This window comes from Kryptolebias marmoratus, linkage group LG22 (assembly GCF_001649575.2).
Source record: "Kryptolebias marmoratus isolate JLee-2015 linkage group LG22, ASM164957v2, whole genome shotgun sequence".
Classification (NCBI taxonomy): domain Eukaryota; kingdom Metazoa; phylum Chordata; class Actinopteri; order Cyprinodontiformes; family Rivulidae; genus Kryptolebias; species Kryptolebias marmoratus.
Window position 1 is genome coordinate 15,204,046 of NC_051451.1, and position 15,734 is coordinate 15,219,779.

At 39.5% G+C, this 15,734-nt stretch overlaps 2 protein-coding genes across 5 annotated transcripts in view; one reads left to right on the plus strand and one right to left on the minus strand.

Annotated features, from left to right (window-relative positions):
- Nucleotides 1-3,851, minus strand: part of zcchc24 (zinc finger, CCHC domain containing 24) — a 30,707-nt gene extending 26,856 nt beyond the window's left edge. Inside the window, exon 1 of one of the 2 annotated variants that reach the window (XM_017432300.3) lies at nt 3,244-3,851. In XM_017432300.3, the coding sequence (XP_017287789.1) occupies nt 3,244-3,552 (309 nt within the window). In that variant the 5' untranslated portion in view covers nt 3,553-3,851. The remainder of the gene's footprint in view (nt 1-3,243) is intronic. The other variant, XM_017432308.3, reaches the window with a different exon arrangement.
- Nucleotides 3,852-5,513: 1,662 nt separating this feature from the next.
- anxa11a (annexin A11a) lies at nt 5,514-15,123 on the plus strand. Of its 3 annotated transcripts, XM_017432102.3 has the most exons (16): nt 5,514-5,646; nt 5,783-5,913; nt 7,378-7,605; nt 8,424-8,506; nt 9,070-9,444; nt 9,554-9,641; nt 10,227-10,321; nt 10,625-10,738; nt 10,897-10,987; nt 11,219-11,298; nt 11,401-11,457; nt 12,009-12,102; nt 13,013-13,108; nt 14,139-14,197; nt 14,295-14,417; nt 14,522-15,123. In XM_017432102.3, exons 3-16 carry the CDS (start codon nt 7,380-7,382, stop codon nt 14,579-14,581), a joined length of 1,641 nt encoding a protein of 546 aa, XP_017287591.1. In that variant the 5' UTR covers nt 5,514-5,646; nt 5,783-5,913; nt 7,378-7,379; the 3' UTR covers nt 14,582-15,123. The 3 variants fall into 3 exon arrangements, with proteins under 3 accessions (XP_017287591.1, XP_017287582.1, XP_017287598.1); XM_017432093.3 differs by lacking the exon at nt 5,514-5,646 and having other exon boundaries at nt 5,723-5,913; XM_017432109.3 differs by lacking the exon at nt 5,514-5,646 and having other exon boundaries at nt 5,726-5,913; nt 9,208-9,444.
- The last annotated feature ends 611 nt before the right edge of the window (nt 15,124-15,734 follow it).

The window sequence follows — 15,734 nt, forward strand, 5'->3', positions numbered from 1 at the left end:
ATTTCCCCCCCCACCCCCTCCACCTTGGCTTCGAACCTCGATCTGTCAGCCCAAATAAAAGAGAGTTCGCACACATCTGCTAATGGCGCAGTGGGACTGTTTGTTTATTCAGTGTATTTGTCTATCTGAGAGTGAGTGAGGAGCTCCGCGAGAGATAGTCTCTCGGCTCGATGTAAGGGTGTGACATTAAACCCGAGTCACTGCTAGTGACCGTGTGCTTGAAGTGATGTGAACAAGTCTGGCACATCTGTGACTGTTTAAACAGATCCAGGGATGAGCTGTCACACACTGAGAGGGGGTTAGTCAAACACTGCTTTTCTTTAAAGCAGGATTCTGCTGCCTGGTGGATGTTACTGATATTCCCACCCCCCCAAATTGTAAAAAAAAACTGTATGAACAGATTTACCCAGAATGGGTAGAAATAGACTGATTGATCAGTCAGCTGATTATTAATCGTCACTGATCACACCTGAGCATACCAAGATGTTTTGTTTTTTTTTAAAAAGGCATATCTGTAGACAGCACAATGTTGTTCCACTTAACAATTCACTCACTCAAATAGAAATAGAGTGGAATGGTCAACCAAAGCACAGGGTGTGCTAACAAGGAGAGAATTCCTGCTGCCATCTTGCTAGGTGCTACTTGGTGTCTTTAGTTATTTACCAGCAAAAAAAAAAAACTAAAACATGCAAAAAAAAAACATTGTTTTGCCAGTAATTGTTATAAATGTTGAAACCAGAACTCCAAAGAACGTGGTATTACGTTTATCTTAATTTTTCTTTGAAAATACTCGCTAATACACTGCATTATTACACCAGGAGTGGTCGCTTTCTCTAGATTAGACTGCTTTAATTACTGTAAAGCAGGGTAATGAGAGTAGGTGTAGCAGCTAAATGAAAATATATCAGCACTAAGTGTCATTTTTTCCTAAATAATAGCCATTTTTCACACTTCTTGTAGCTATTGTTTGGGTAAAATCTATACGCTAAACAGTGAATTACTGCAGATGTTAAACAAAAGCTCAGTAATTCATGTCTTAACACTGAAGTGCATATTGTATAAGGCCTAAATATTTCCAAAATTATGAGGAAAAGACTACATTATATACATTGAAGTTATTAGTCTAAGTGTAAGTAACTACGAACACAAGTAGCAGAGCTCTGGTTTAACTAAGTAGATATGTCATAAGCTTAATTACTTAAAGTGCAGTTATGTACTGGTCTGGTTTGAATGATTACATCATTTGGTAATTTTATTGCAGTAAGGGTAAATCGTCAGGTCAGCATTTTGCCCCTGATAATGTTTCATCAATCAATTGGTTCTGAGTCTTAAATCATTTCTACGATTGATTATCAAACGCCCTGCTAGAAACGTTTGCCCATATGCCTTCAGTCACTGTTTTCCTTTTCAAAATATGGTACACTGTAATGTTAAACAGTTCCATTCATGAGTGAAACTCAAACAGGCTTCAAAAATCTACCATGGGAAGCCCTGATTTTTAAAAAATTGTGGCAAAATCCATCAGTCGAAGTCTATTTAAAAATGTTCAAAAGCACTATTCAAAGTAACTAATAGCACACCATTTCATCCTAATTCAACGGCTGTGTAATGACCACATTTTACAATTTTCATCATCGAAACTCTGCAGTGGGTTATTGTGCTTGGCTTAGTGCGTGAAGCAAGTTGAAAATGCACCCACCACTTAAACCGTTTCCAGACTCCATGTGTGTTCTCACAGTCGGAAACGCTTTAAACTCGAACGAGCCGAATGGAAGTACATGACTGTGTGTAATACATAACGTGCAAACTCAGTTTCCAGCTGACTCATTAGAGTTTAAGGACCTGAAAAAAAGCTCTCTCTGGTTACCACCACCATAATGAACCCCATCTATCCACAACCAGTGTGTTCGAAATGTGACCTAATGCATTCTAATCTGCAGTATGTAATTTCTTTTCATATGTGCTACATGTATATATATGATAGGTGGGGTGTTTGTGGGTTTTTTTTTTGGTATTTTTTGCATGGCGTTCTCTGGGGTATCAGATTTGCACACTATACGGATAATCAGCATATTTGTCCCTAAAATTACTCGGAGCTACCAAAATAGACAATGTGTAAACAAGAGCTGATTTTGTTTGCACAAGTTGGCCTATTTGAAGAAGTCAGAGACAGCAGACCCCAGCAGTGAGGCTGCAGCGGCCGGCACTCTCCAGACGCAGCAGAGCAGGGGATTCTATTTTCAGCTCTTTCAGAGACATATCTGATGAAGGCATTTTTTCAGTTTAACAACTTCCCCTCAGTATTTAACCATAACTTATTAAAAAAGCAAGAAAACAGTAAAAGGTCCAGCAGTCCCTGAGGAAAGGCAGCTCTGGGCCTTTTCGTGCCAGATCATCTCGTGTTAAGAAACGATGGAGTCGTTTTAGTCAAAGCCTGAAAATGACGCGAAGCACGATCGCATGCGATGTTGTGAAATGGCACGCTCAAAGCGTACGTTGTGAATGACTCAGCTACGACTGCAGCAAGTTTTAGTTTAAGCAATTCTTGTGTTGGCTGGTGTTGATTAAATGTGGCAGCCATCTTGAACTGGACTGGCTTCAAAAGTTAATGAGCTGTAAATGTCCATCTAATGATTGCTTCCTGGAAGTTTCATTAGAATCTGTCCAGTGGTTCATGAGATTTGTTGCTAACAGACAGACAGCTCTGAATTCAAAGGGTTCATGGCAGATTTTCAAACAGAGCTCTAGTACAATTTGTTAGTGCTCGGAATATAAATTGGTGATTAGTCTCAGCTACCCCCATCCCAAACCTTAGGCCAGTATCTATAAAATTGGCAGCGTTATAGCCATTTTTGTGGTTTTTAAAGTCAGCTGGCTGTGGCAGCCATCTTGAATCTGGTTGTCTCTAAAAGCCAATCAGCTGTAGATGCACATCCAATGATTACGTCCTGAAAGTTTCGCTAAAATTCGTGCAGGCATTCGTGGGATATTTTGCTAACAGACGGACACCCTTTAGGCAACAGATTATTTCATGAAGCACAATCAGAATGTCCTGACTTTCTCATACAAATAACAATCACCCAGTTACATTAGTGTTTCCAGTTTTAAAAAGATCTAAAAGAAAAAAAAATGAAATGCTCTAATAGTTAATGTTAGTGTTTTAAAGCAGCATTCAAAAAGATAAATCTAGCTAGACTCGGTTCTCGGTTACGAGCCGGAAAAGCCCAGAAACTTGACTCTCACTGTTTCAGGTCCGACTATCTGCTGGAAGAGGAAGCTGGAGTTTGTTTGCGGCGTCACGTCTTTCACCTCATTGCGCTGCAGCTGAAAGAAGTTGTTGAGATAGTTGGAGTTCAGGGACGAGGAGCTGAGGTCGCCCGCGGCGGGGGTCTTGCTGAAGCTCAGGTCCGGGTGGGAAGAGTTGGCTTCGGGTCTGAACGCGTCAAAGGCGCTGGTCTGGTGGGGGTCCTGCAGGGAGAGGTAGACCCAGTTGAGGAGCTGCGCGGGCTGGTACACGGAGGCACTCGTGTCTATGGCAGACAACAAGCTCATCTTTCAGTCCAGTTGGGCCAAACTGGATTTTTCCACCGCTGATAGTCGCTCGGAACTCGCCTCAACCGAGTCGTCTCGCTCGCCCCCGGGGTGTGAAAGTTCGTGTTTTTTTTTTTTCTTGTTTTGTTTTCTTTTATTATTATTATTATTTTTCGTCGTCACCCTGTCCTCCGCACGCCGGGAGCGTCGTCCCAGTCAAATGTTACTCGAAAGTCATCGCGCTAACATGAAATACATTCAAAAAAAAAAAAAAGAAAAGAAAAAAAAAGAAAAAGTTTTTTTCCCCTGCTGCTCCCCATGGTCCGCTATCTGCCTTTAATGCGGCGGGGCAGAGAGGCGCTCTTTGAATATGTAATGAGCACGTTCCTGCGTCATCGCGGGCAAACAGCCAATCAGCGTCCGAGGTGTGGGAATATTCATCCACAGGCGCCGCAAGGGTTATACATAGTTAGCCTGATCAGTTACTAAATTAAACCATCTTTAAGAGACTTCCTCTGAGCATAATAAATGCATTTATTTGTTGCTTTCTTGGGCAATGGGTGCTTCAGGAACAGAGTCGAGTATAGCACTGCCCCGGGTGCTTCATTATTGATGCCATTCAGTGGTTTAAACATATATATCTGCATGTTAGCGCTCAGGGCAGGGATGGATTTGGATTTGCAAAGACTCCAGAGGACAACAACAGTTCAAGACAATGAGGCTCAACAATCCCTGTCAGGCCCAGGTCCCTTGCCTGATGATAACCTCTGTGTGGCAGGCCCGAGGCGAAGATGGGACAAAATGTTTTAAGACAGTTCCCTCTTGTGGCTACAAATGCACATGATGCGCAGACGTTTTCAATCACCTCTAATGATCATAACAGCATCTTGTGCGGTGTGTGAGCTTTTTTTTTTCCTCAAATGGGGAAAGTGAACAAGTAAAGGATAAAAGAAGAAGGAAAAAGAGCCAGACCTGAAAAAAAAAAAAAAAAACTACTGAAGATGAACAGTATCTGCATGTAATGTCTTCAATAAATAGGAGCAAATGCAGCAAGGAGAGATCCTCCTTTATTTAATATGCCATGTTTTCAACTAGCAGCTCTTTGGAAATCACAGTGTTGATGTTAAAATGTCATTTTATGTGTCAAACTGTATAATGTTTGGTATTTTAAATTAATTAAACTGAATACATTTGAACAAATTGCATCTTTGTCAAGGTCTGCTTGTAACAAAATACCCAGACTTCCAGTTAATTTTTTCACTTGTCCTTTGTGTGTAAAAACATGTTTAGACAGATAAGTTGATTTATTATTATTATTATTATTATTATTATTATTATTATTATTATTATTATTATTATTATTATTATTATTATTATTATTATTATTATTGGCTGCAATACAGGTTATAATAATACAGTGACTTTTTACACTGTATTTACTCAGTAAATACCAGTTAAACCTGTTAAGTACCTTGAGAGTACAGGGTAACAAGTCCCTTCATTTACAGCCTGATCTCCATAGATACCAGATACATACGAAGTACCCAATTCCTACCAGGAAAGTACCAGGTGTGTAATCAGTATGTAAGAGGTTTGTACACAGTAACTGGAACGTAATACAACCGGGTCTGTACCTGAAACCTGGTACCTACATAGTTCCTACCTGGTACTTGGTATTTACATAATATGTACAAGGTATGTACCCAGTAAGTATCACGTAAATAACAGGTATTATGCATTGCTACCAAACGATTACAAAGAAGTATGGCTCCTTAAGAGAACAACATTAAAGAATTACACTATTAATAAAGACATTTGTTAAGTAGTTATCCTCCTGTGTTGAGTACTCAGGTTTACACAATGAGTGCGTTTATAATTCATTCTGTTGCTGTTATTCCATTTTGTCGCTAGTTGGCGCTGCTGTAACATAGGACAGAAATAGACCGTGTTAGTAGAAATAGAAGAATAAGGATTAGCCAACTCCTGTAATAAAGTTAGTGAGTTTAAACCAAGGGCTTCTATTTTTTTATTAAGTTAAAAACGCCACAACAATCCGATAACAGCCACAGGGATAAGTACAGCAGATGTTACAGTGCAGTTTCTACGATAAAAAAGGTGGTTACACACCTTGTTTTTATTACAGATACGGGCAGCATCACGTGTTTAATCACTCGCGGAACGATCTGTCATCCGTTCCGTGACGCCATGGCGAAGTAAATCATTTGTTTGGCGTTTATTGTCGTCTAAACAGGACCGTCACGACGCGGATGGGCGGCTCCCCCCCACTTTGTGTGGAAAATATGAGTCCCACCCACTTCGGGTGAAATCCTGCTGTCCCGACTGCACGGCAAGGCGCTCTTCAAGAATACGAGAAGATTAAAAGTAAGTACAGATAAATAAAAACACCCAGAAACAAGGCGCTACTTGTACTGTCGCCTATTGACGCCTAATATTGAACATTTTGACGATTATCCGCTGAGTTGTTGTGCGGTGTAGTTCTGCTCCGGTGGTATTTTTAACTTTTAGCTAACCCGCCCAGCTTCGTTTAATGTTACGCTGTGCTAAAGGCTACCGTGGTTTTGTTCGGTTCATTACGTAAAGCCTGTTTTGTTTTGTTTTTTAAAATATTTTTATTTTAAATAGAGTTATGGGTCCAGGTTCTGTGGGCTCGAAGAGTCCGAACGTGCCACGTCTTGTAAGCGGAGATTGGACATCTAGCTCGTCTTCCTGTTAAATCGAGGCCTGCAGCACCGTTTGTTCCTGGGCCTCAAAACTAGCATTTATGTTCAGTTTCATCACACAGAAACTTCTGCTTTCATAGATAAAATCAGCCTTTGTTTAAAATATATATACATAGACTGGTTTTAGTTAGCGTTCATCCTCCCTAGCTGTCACTCAGATTCAACAGAAACTCACTGAATGCTACCATTTACTAATTATTAACCATTAATACCCATGCTGTACTTTATATTTACACTTATTCATCCTTAACCCCTGACATGAGCAACATATAGGGTTCAGAAGGACTTGTCATGTAGTTGGAATTGTAAAAAAAGTTATTATTTGCATGTGCTTGAACTTAACAAACTGTCATTAAGTCCCATTTATTGAAACATTAGATGAAGGATTGTATCATTAATATGTGACTCTGCAGCAGGGCTTCTGGGTTGAACAGCAAGACTTTTTTTGGGAAACGGCTCCTTAACTGAACAATGAGTCAAGACCTTTGCACCACTCTTTTGTATTTAATCTAGAAAGAATTTGCATATACATAATGTGACCATAGGAAAAGTTAAAATTCAACCAGTGCGTGCTTCGTCCCGTCTCCTTTGACTGTTGGATTCTACAGGATATCTTTGGGCTCATTCAAACTCGGTGACGTCTCGTTTATTATAAAATGCAAAGCAACAAGACTGTTCCACTGAGGTCACTTTGACCATGGAACGTTGGAACCAATTGCTGTACAGGCTTTTCATATTATACTTACAGACTATAGGGACTGGATTAAACAGAAACCAGTTGTCATCTTATTTGCATCTAAACTTAGCAGACATTACTTTTAAATAGGCAATAAAACCTTTTGATAAAATCACCGTTTGATTTTTAAAAATGAGGTAAAGCAGGTTCATCGCTGGGCGTGGTTTCTTCTTTTTGTTGCCATGTCACTGTAAGTAATATGCTTTCGATGTTCCATAAACATCAGCAATGGATTCTTTTAATTATGACAGACAAACAGATTTTTCACGGTAGTTCGATGAGATGACTATTTAATTTTGGGTAATGTATTATGTCTGGCAGCTATTTGATTAACTGCTCTTTTTGTTTTTTTTCTTCCATGACTAAAAGCAATGAGCTACCCTGGATACCCGCCTCAGCCCGGCACATACCCACCACAACCTGGGCTTTACCCTCCACAGCCGGGCGCCTACCCTCCTCAGCCGGGAGTTTACCCTCCCCAAGCAGGAGGATACCCACCTCAACCCGGCGCCTATCCTCCTCAACCCGGCGCCTACCCTCCTCAACCTGGCGCCTTTCCTCCACAGGCTGGTGCCTATCCTCCAGCACCACCCTCAGGTAAGCCACTCTCCAGCCTATCGATAAGGGGACAAAAATGGGAACATGAACATTTAGTGCTCGCCTGTTGGAATTTACATTCTGCAGTTCACATGGTTTTTTTGGATTTTGAAGTAAAGATAAACCTACCATTTGCAGAAAATTAGATAAAGCTAAAGAAGAAAAGTGCTTTCACTAATTTTGGCTCGCCTTTTTTTTTTCTTTCCTCTTGGCAGTCTTCCTGTCAACATTTTCTTTTGCCAAGGATTGAATAACCAAGTTTCAGCATGTTAATAAATATGCTAATGGTAGATTTTGTAATCAAGAAAGGGAAAAACAAGAAAGGCTTTTTCAGATTGTAGGGTTTTTAAAAGCTGCCGGCTGTAGTGTGACATTTACCACACATCATCAAACTCTCAAAGGAAAAGTGTTTAGTTGTATATCATTTAAAAAAATATTATTCAACTTGGGCAAATAAAGCTGAAGTGACAAACGTGCTAAGGCTGTGGTGTCTATCTGAGGGAGGATTTACCAACTAAGTCGTGTTTTCTAGGCAACAAAGACAAGATTGTTAACTTACTGGATTTGTTTCCCCCTCAGAAGCAAACATGTCTGCTGTTGCTACGAGAAGTACCCATAATGCTTCTCTTAGCAACAGCACATGGATTCCTCAGTTCGTCCACATTCTGCTCCCAGTCTCTGTGCAGCCCTCTTTCTCTTACATATTAAGTTAGTAGAAGCTAAATGTTTCCAATAAAAAAAGGTCACGTCTCAGTCAGAAGTGGTCAGTTTCGTCAAGCATTCAGCCACATCCTCAGTGTTCCCGCTCTCTGCTGCAGGCGGCTGGGGAGGCGGCCCCGCCACCGGATACCCCTCCACTGGTTTTGACAACTTTTCCAATCCTGGATACAACGCTGGCATGGTAAGTTTCGCCTTGAAGCATCACTCACACCTGAAAAGTTCTGAATGCATCTGCCTGCCTTTATGCCTTATCACTGGATTATTGCGTCAGATATTCCAGTTAGAATAAATTACACAGCCTCAGTGGAGTATCATGTTCTTTGACTTGACGGTAAGAATTTTCCAAAGTTCAAATCCTAAAGTCTTCTGCGTTGCAGTTTTTCCTCTATCAGCCTAATTGTGAAGTTCTTCTGCATGAACACCAGTCGTATGCTTAAGCCTTGTTCGTGCTTTTAGTCCTTTTGCTTGTTGTTGTTTTTGTATTCGTCTTTTTTTTTTGTATGTATTCATGTTTTTGCCATAAGATTTATTTTGCATGGCCACATTTTTTTTTTTTTAGTTAAAAAGAAAAGTTAAAACATTAACTTCAATTTCTTTGAAGGTAGAGCAAAGATAAACGGTAGTTGCATGAAATTTTAATACAGATTCAATGCATCCAATTCAACCAGCTACATGTGCTTTGCCTGAAATAATCACAACAGAGCCGAAACTATTTTATGAAATGCCAATCTTTCCAAACCACAGGTCAACCAGAGCTCTGGAGGCATGGGGGCTTATCCTCCAAACCCACCCATGTTTACTCAAGCACCTGGGGGGTACCCACTTGCCATGCATGCTGGTGCCCTCTATCCTAACCTTCAGTCATGTGGCCTGTACCCACAGCCAGGGGGGGGCATGCCCCAACAACAACAACAATGGCCTGCCATGGGCTACCCTGGTCAGCCGGGTCAGCCTGGGCAGCCAATGCCTGGATACCCCGGTGCACCGTCACCCAACCAACCCATGCCTGGTTATGGAGGCGCACCAGCACCCACACCAGCGTACCCAAAGGTCCCGTCGCCAAATCCGTCGATGCCGTTCTCCGGAGGTGGAGCCATGCCAGTAAATCCACCTATCAATGTAAGAGACAGTATCTGCCTGCTACTGTTTCTCTCTGTTGAAGCGCTGTTGTTGTAAAGCAAATTATTATATATTAATATATATATATATATATTTTTTTTAATCTCAGAGAGGATTCAGGGGAACAATCAAGGACTTTCCTGGAGCCGACCCGCTCAAAGATGTGGAGGTCCTGAGAAAGGCCATGAAGGGCTTTGGTGAGTGTGATGGGCGGAGCTCATCATCAGGCTGCACCGGTTCATTAATAAGGATGTCAGAATATGTGAAATTGTTTTCTAATATATAAAAATGTACAATCACTTGTTTAGAATTTTGTTCCTCTCTTTAAATTGTCCTTAAACTTTGAATGTTCAAATATCTTTTACATGTTACCAGGACAACCAGCATTTACCTAAACACCGTTCTAAGTATAGTGGGACCTAAAGCCACTAGTTAAACTAAAGTCCTCTGCGTTCACGTGACACTGGATGTTTTGCATTTTCAAATTTGTTTTGTAAATTGATATCCTTGGGGGCCCAAACACACCTTATATTCTGCTTGGCTGGTTGGTTGTAAGGGGCAGTTAGAAGTTCTTCATATTATTTTTTTGGAGTATTATGTCAATCCCATTTTTAAGAACAGTATATACACATTTGTCTTTTATAGGCTTATAAAAAGCTAGTAGTCACTATTTTGCAAATGGACTGATAGTAAGCATGTTTTTAAAGTGAAATCACCTAATTAATCAAATGCATCGTGCATTAGTTTTATTAGTTTGTGAAAATGTTGGATTTTCTTCGCAGGAACCGATGAGCATGCCATAATTGAATTACTGGGGAGCCGCTCCAACAAGCAGCGTGTACCTTTGCTCCGAGCCTACAAGACGTCCTATGGGAAGGTAATCGTTTTGTTCGTGGTTACAGTTGTGTTTATGTATTGTTTTTCTTGTATGATTTCCCACTGGGCTGGAACCCACTTTTAAAAATAGGTTACACAACTTACAAATATAGAGCCAGACACGGAGCCGTGTGCGTTACATGGTGCTGTGAGGAGCAGGCGACAGGTGCTAGTGCTGCAGGAAAATAGAGAGGAGGGGGGTTAAGATGTCTTTTACCACAGCCGTGTCAGAGCTCCTTACAGTCACTCACAGCAGCGGTGTCAGATTGTCAGGAAATACACCAAACACTTTTTCCACTTTCAGGATCTGATCAAAGACCTGCATTCAGAACTGTCTGGGGACTTCAGGAAGCTGGTCATGGCCACGTTGAAGAGTCCAGCTCAGTTTGACGCCTCCGAGCTCCACACCGCCATGAAGGTAAACGCTCAGAAACACAAATGTGGATTTGTTGAAAGAATCGGCCTTCTTTGTATGTTTGAAAAAACCTTCAAACACACGGAAAAAAAGAACGTTGCCACCACAAGGCCCGAGGATGAAGATAACAGGCTGACATTGTTGTGTTGTCTTCCTCGCAGGGAGCTGGAACTGATGAGGCCTGCCTGATAGAGATCTTGTCCTCTCGCTCCAATGCCGAAATCAAAGAGATAAATCGAGTTTACAAAGAAGGTGAGATGCACCGTGAGCTCTTTAAAGTCATGTTTCACCTTCTGCTGTGTTCTCTATCTGGCAATGTTTTAAAATTGGATTTAGAAACCTGAAAACATAAATGAATTAAATTCAGTTAATGAGGGTTACAAGAAACATATCAGCCTTCATCAGTCAGACGTTACTTCTGTGTAAGCCTACTTGTGCAACAATGTTTGTATTTATTATCCGAGTTTTTGTTTGTTGCTTCAGAACACAAGAAAACTCTAGAAGACGCCATTCAGAGCGATACCTCAGGACACTTCCGCAGGCTCCTGATCTCTCTGGCCCAGGTACAGCTGTGATCCAGATTAGTTCTCTTGGCCGCTGCTTGGCTGTCATATTGAGCTGCCTGCCGTGCGATTTTGGCATCAACGCCGTTTTATTTCTTGTAGGGCAATCGGGACGAACGAGAGGCTGTTGACATCTCCTTGGCCAAACAAGATGCTCAGGTAAAGTCTAAAATCATCTTCTAAATGATTAGTGTTCAGAGATCCCATAAGGCCGTCAGCAGAGTGCCTTGTGTAGATGTTTGATGTGAGTTACGTTTATTTCAGATTAAATTCTCAAGGTGATCATCCGATCAGAATTTTCTTTATGAAATCTACACTGAGCTACTTTAAATGTTTAGTTTCTAAGTTTAGGATTTTAATTGTCAACAAATAAACAAGCAATCAAAAATCTACCATGGATTATACCCTTTTTGTCAATTCCCATGGGCTGAAAAGGTTTCTAACCTAAGGTGGTACTTTTTTAGGTTTGGTAGGACTGATAAAACATGCAAAATTATATTTTTGTTTTTTGTTGTTTTTTTGAGCTCACACAGCAACATATTGCTGACATACAACACAAGATTTGTATTAATTAGGATTATCTAAACCTTAAATTTGATTTCATGTGAATGTACTCATTTGTTTCTCATTTCTACATAGTCAGTAGCTTGACCTGCTAATTGCAAGATGTTATCTCTTTATCAAATTAATATGTTTTTGTTTTTTTACAGTCTCTGTATGCTGCTGGGGAACAGAAACTGGGAACTGATGAGTCCAAATTCAACGCCATCTTGTGTGCCAGGAGCAAACCCCATCTCAGAACAGGTAAAATAAAATAAAAAATTAGTCACAGGCGAAGCACAAACAAGTTCAAGATTTCAAACGTACAACAGAGTCGAAACATCAAAGGAGAAACAGGACTTCCTGAAGTTCTGAGAAATACAAAAATACTGATCAGTGGGTTTGCTTTCAAGATCGTCTTCAGAGATGTTTTCTTCACAGTTCCGCAGTGGGTTGTGAAACAAAATTCTGTTGCTTCACTTTCTTCTACGATTTACATCTTCCTCGCACGTTATTTCTCAACAAACTGATAAAACAGTCATGACCCAAAGATTTCAGACTCGCAGAAATGTTGTCATAAAGTTTGCTGCCTCGGTTTTTATCATGGCGATTTGCACGTACTCCAGAATCAATTTACCACAGAAACATCTGTATAAAAGTTGTAAAAACACAGAGGCAGCAAACTTATCTGACAATGAATATTCATGTTTTGATCAGTCGTGGCCAAAAGTTGTGGCCATGATTGTTCTTGACTGGCATTGTTATTATTATTATATATTCACATTTCCTTCCTTTTGGTCCTGGATAGTTGTCGTACCTTGGATCCATATAGTTCACCGTTAGGCTTTTAGTGACAAATGAGAAGTTAGACCTAGAAGAGGGGGGGAGAAAACTGCAATATGTCAGATTTTCCAGGTGGAAAATTCAAACACAAGTACTGGTAGAATATTAATAGCTCATTTCTTTCTGAGGTGATGAGAACTTCCAGTCAGACTTGGAGCTGGGTGGGGAAAAATTCCTTTTACTCGCTGAATAACATATTTTATAAATCTAGGGGGGCCAAAACAAAGTGCCAGAGTGTCAGGAAATAGTCACACATGTATATGTCCCCTTTTTAAATCTAAACTTCAGTACCTCGTCATGTGTCTTACCGATGCTGTATGTGTGTGCGCAGTGTTTTATGAGTACCAGAAGATGTCCGGCAGGGACATTGAGAGCAGTATAGGCAGAGAGATGTCCGGAGACCTGGAGAGTGGCATGTTGGCTGTCGGTAAGCATAAATTCACAGCTTTTCAGGTTTTATGTTTCTAGGCAATACCCTTAGGATGGAGTTGTTCATTTTCTCTGTTTCTCTAAGAAATCATAAAGCATTTCTTATAGTACATGTCTGATGTAATATTCATTCAATAAATTGTTTGAATGTGTGTTTTGCTCACAGCTTTTACATTTTACAACAATTAAACTTGATGTTAAATTTGCCATGTTGCTGTAATAGGGGTCCTGTTAAAGGCTAATCACATGCTTTATCTCTTTTTTTGCTTTTTGCAAACCTTTCTAAGGTTTATGGTACAGTAACAAATTGTTTCATGTGTTTTATTTATTTTTTAATTTTTGCTGTTCAACTTTTTTGTTTGTTTGTTTGTCAGATGGTGTGCTTTAGAGCTTTAAGTAGTTTTGTTTGTTTTTTCATGTGTCATCGTGTTTTACACATAAAATTGTCTTTCAGTTTTAAAGTTTTTAAACCCACTGCCAAAGTATAACCTATCAACCAGATATGAGATCTTGAACCTGCTTTATTGTACAAGCTCCAGGACTTCAACCTGGATAAATACAATACAGACAATGTTACATTACATTATTAGTTCTTGTAAAAGAACTGAACTGAAACACACTCAGTTTGACAAACTAGACACTTCCTTTTTGCTGCTATTGTAAGTGAGAGAATAAAAAAAGCACAAGTTCCTTAAATGACTTTTAATGTCTGATTGTGGCTCGCCTGTTGGGTCACGTCTGGGTCAAAGGCTGCATTCAAGAGATCCAATTAATTTTCTGTGCAGACAGATTCAAATTCAGAGGGTTGACTTTGGCACTTTGGTTTCTGACTTTTTGTCCTGCAATTTACTTTTCCAGTTCCAGGTTGTTTTTGCGGTTTTTTTATTTTTTGTTTTGCGGTGCTGTGTTTTTTTTTTTTTTTTTTGTGACACATCTTTATTGGATCATGTTGGTGTGTGTGTGTGTGTGTGTGTGTTTTGGTGTGTGCACGGTTCTTTTGATGTCACTTAGTAATGTCTCTGTTTCAGTGAAGTGCATTAAGAACACACCTGCCTACTTCGCTGAGAGACTTTACAAGGCCATGAAGGTGAGACACGAACTTTGTGTACACTACATAAGAAACACAGAACACCAGCTTTTTGTTTTGCACATATTTATCTACATGTGTATCTGTGTGCTTGTAGGGCCTTGGAACTAAAGACCAAACCCTGATCCGAATCATGGTGTCCCGATCAGAGGTTGACATGCTGGATATTCGCCAAGAGTATGTTAAAAACTACGGAAAGTCGCTGTATACACACATCTCTGTGAGTATCAAATATAATGTAGGAGTACTGTATCTATGTCAAAGTACAATGCTACTGTGAGAAACAAGTCTGAATAAATATGTATATATTTTTTTTATTTAAAGGGAGACACATCTGGAGACTACAAGAAACTCCTACTAAAGTTCTGTGGTGGCAATGACTGAAAAATAAGCCTTATCTACAGCATTATAGCCGTTTTTATCATTATTTCCTGGCTTTTTGTATGCATTATACCCAAACTGCAAAAATACATATTTTGCCAATGATTTCAATGCAACGTTTATTCTGCAGCTTTTCCTTTTTATATATTGTACACCCTGAAAGCTTTATATTTTCACACTTGGGATAAGTTTACTGGCGAGTTGAAGGTAAATGGCTATAAAATGTTTTTTTTTTTAAGCTCAAATTTCAATTTTAGCTAAAAAATGTTAAAAGAAATATTATTTTGAATGTGCCAATAAGATATGAAATCATATTGTTAATATTTATCAGCTTTTTTATCCACTATTCAGTCTTCAGGATAAAAAAAATAGACAATCTTTGCAATTGCATGATCTACTCTGTAATTTGTAGCACTTATGTATTTTTGTTTGTCATCATATTGCTGTGTTAGTCACAGATATTTTATTTGTTTACGATGTGCCTGATATCATTCTCTGCTAAACCTTTGCATTACAGTTAATAAATGTCAGACAGAGAGCATAAATATTTGGAACATTTTTTGCAACACTTATGCTCTGAAAAAAACACAGTAGTACCAGGTATTTTAATCAGTTTAAATTTTACTATGTTGGTCTTTAAAAGTGGGCAAACTTTGAACTGATGACCCGTTTTTAGTTTAAACTCCCAGACTTTTCAGATCTTGTGATAAACATTTCATAATCACGGGTGTATTATTATTTCAGTGTAGGAATCACTTTTCTCCAGTAGAGGGCAGCATAGTTCTTTTTTAAGGCTCTTTTGGTCCATAAAAATGTGTTTCCAATATGTAAAATTCAAACCCTCCTAATTACCAGGTAAAAAAATATTGTCCAATCACAATTGTTTTTTAAATTCCCCAATCTTTGTAAGTTACCAAAGCCCCACTCCTTCATATCTGGTATTATTGAAAATCCATAAATGTCCCCTGTAGATAACAAAAGGAGATAACTCAGCAGTATGCAGTGGGTGGGAGATACTCAGATTTACAAATGTCCTCCACAGAGGACAAATTTGAACTACTGGTAGATGAGGATATGATGGCATTAAATCAATAGTAACTTAATGCCAATAATGATCAGCATTAGACTCACGGTCAACACCACATACCAGTGGATG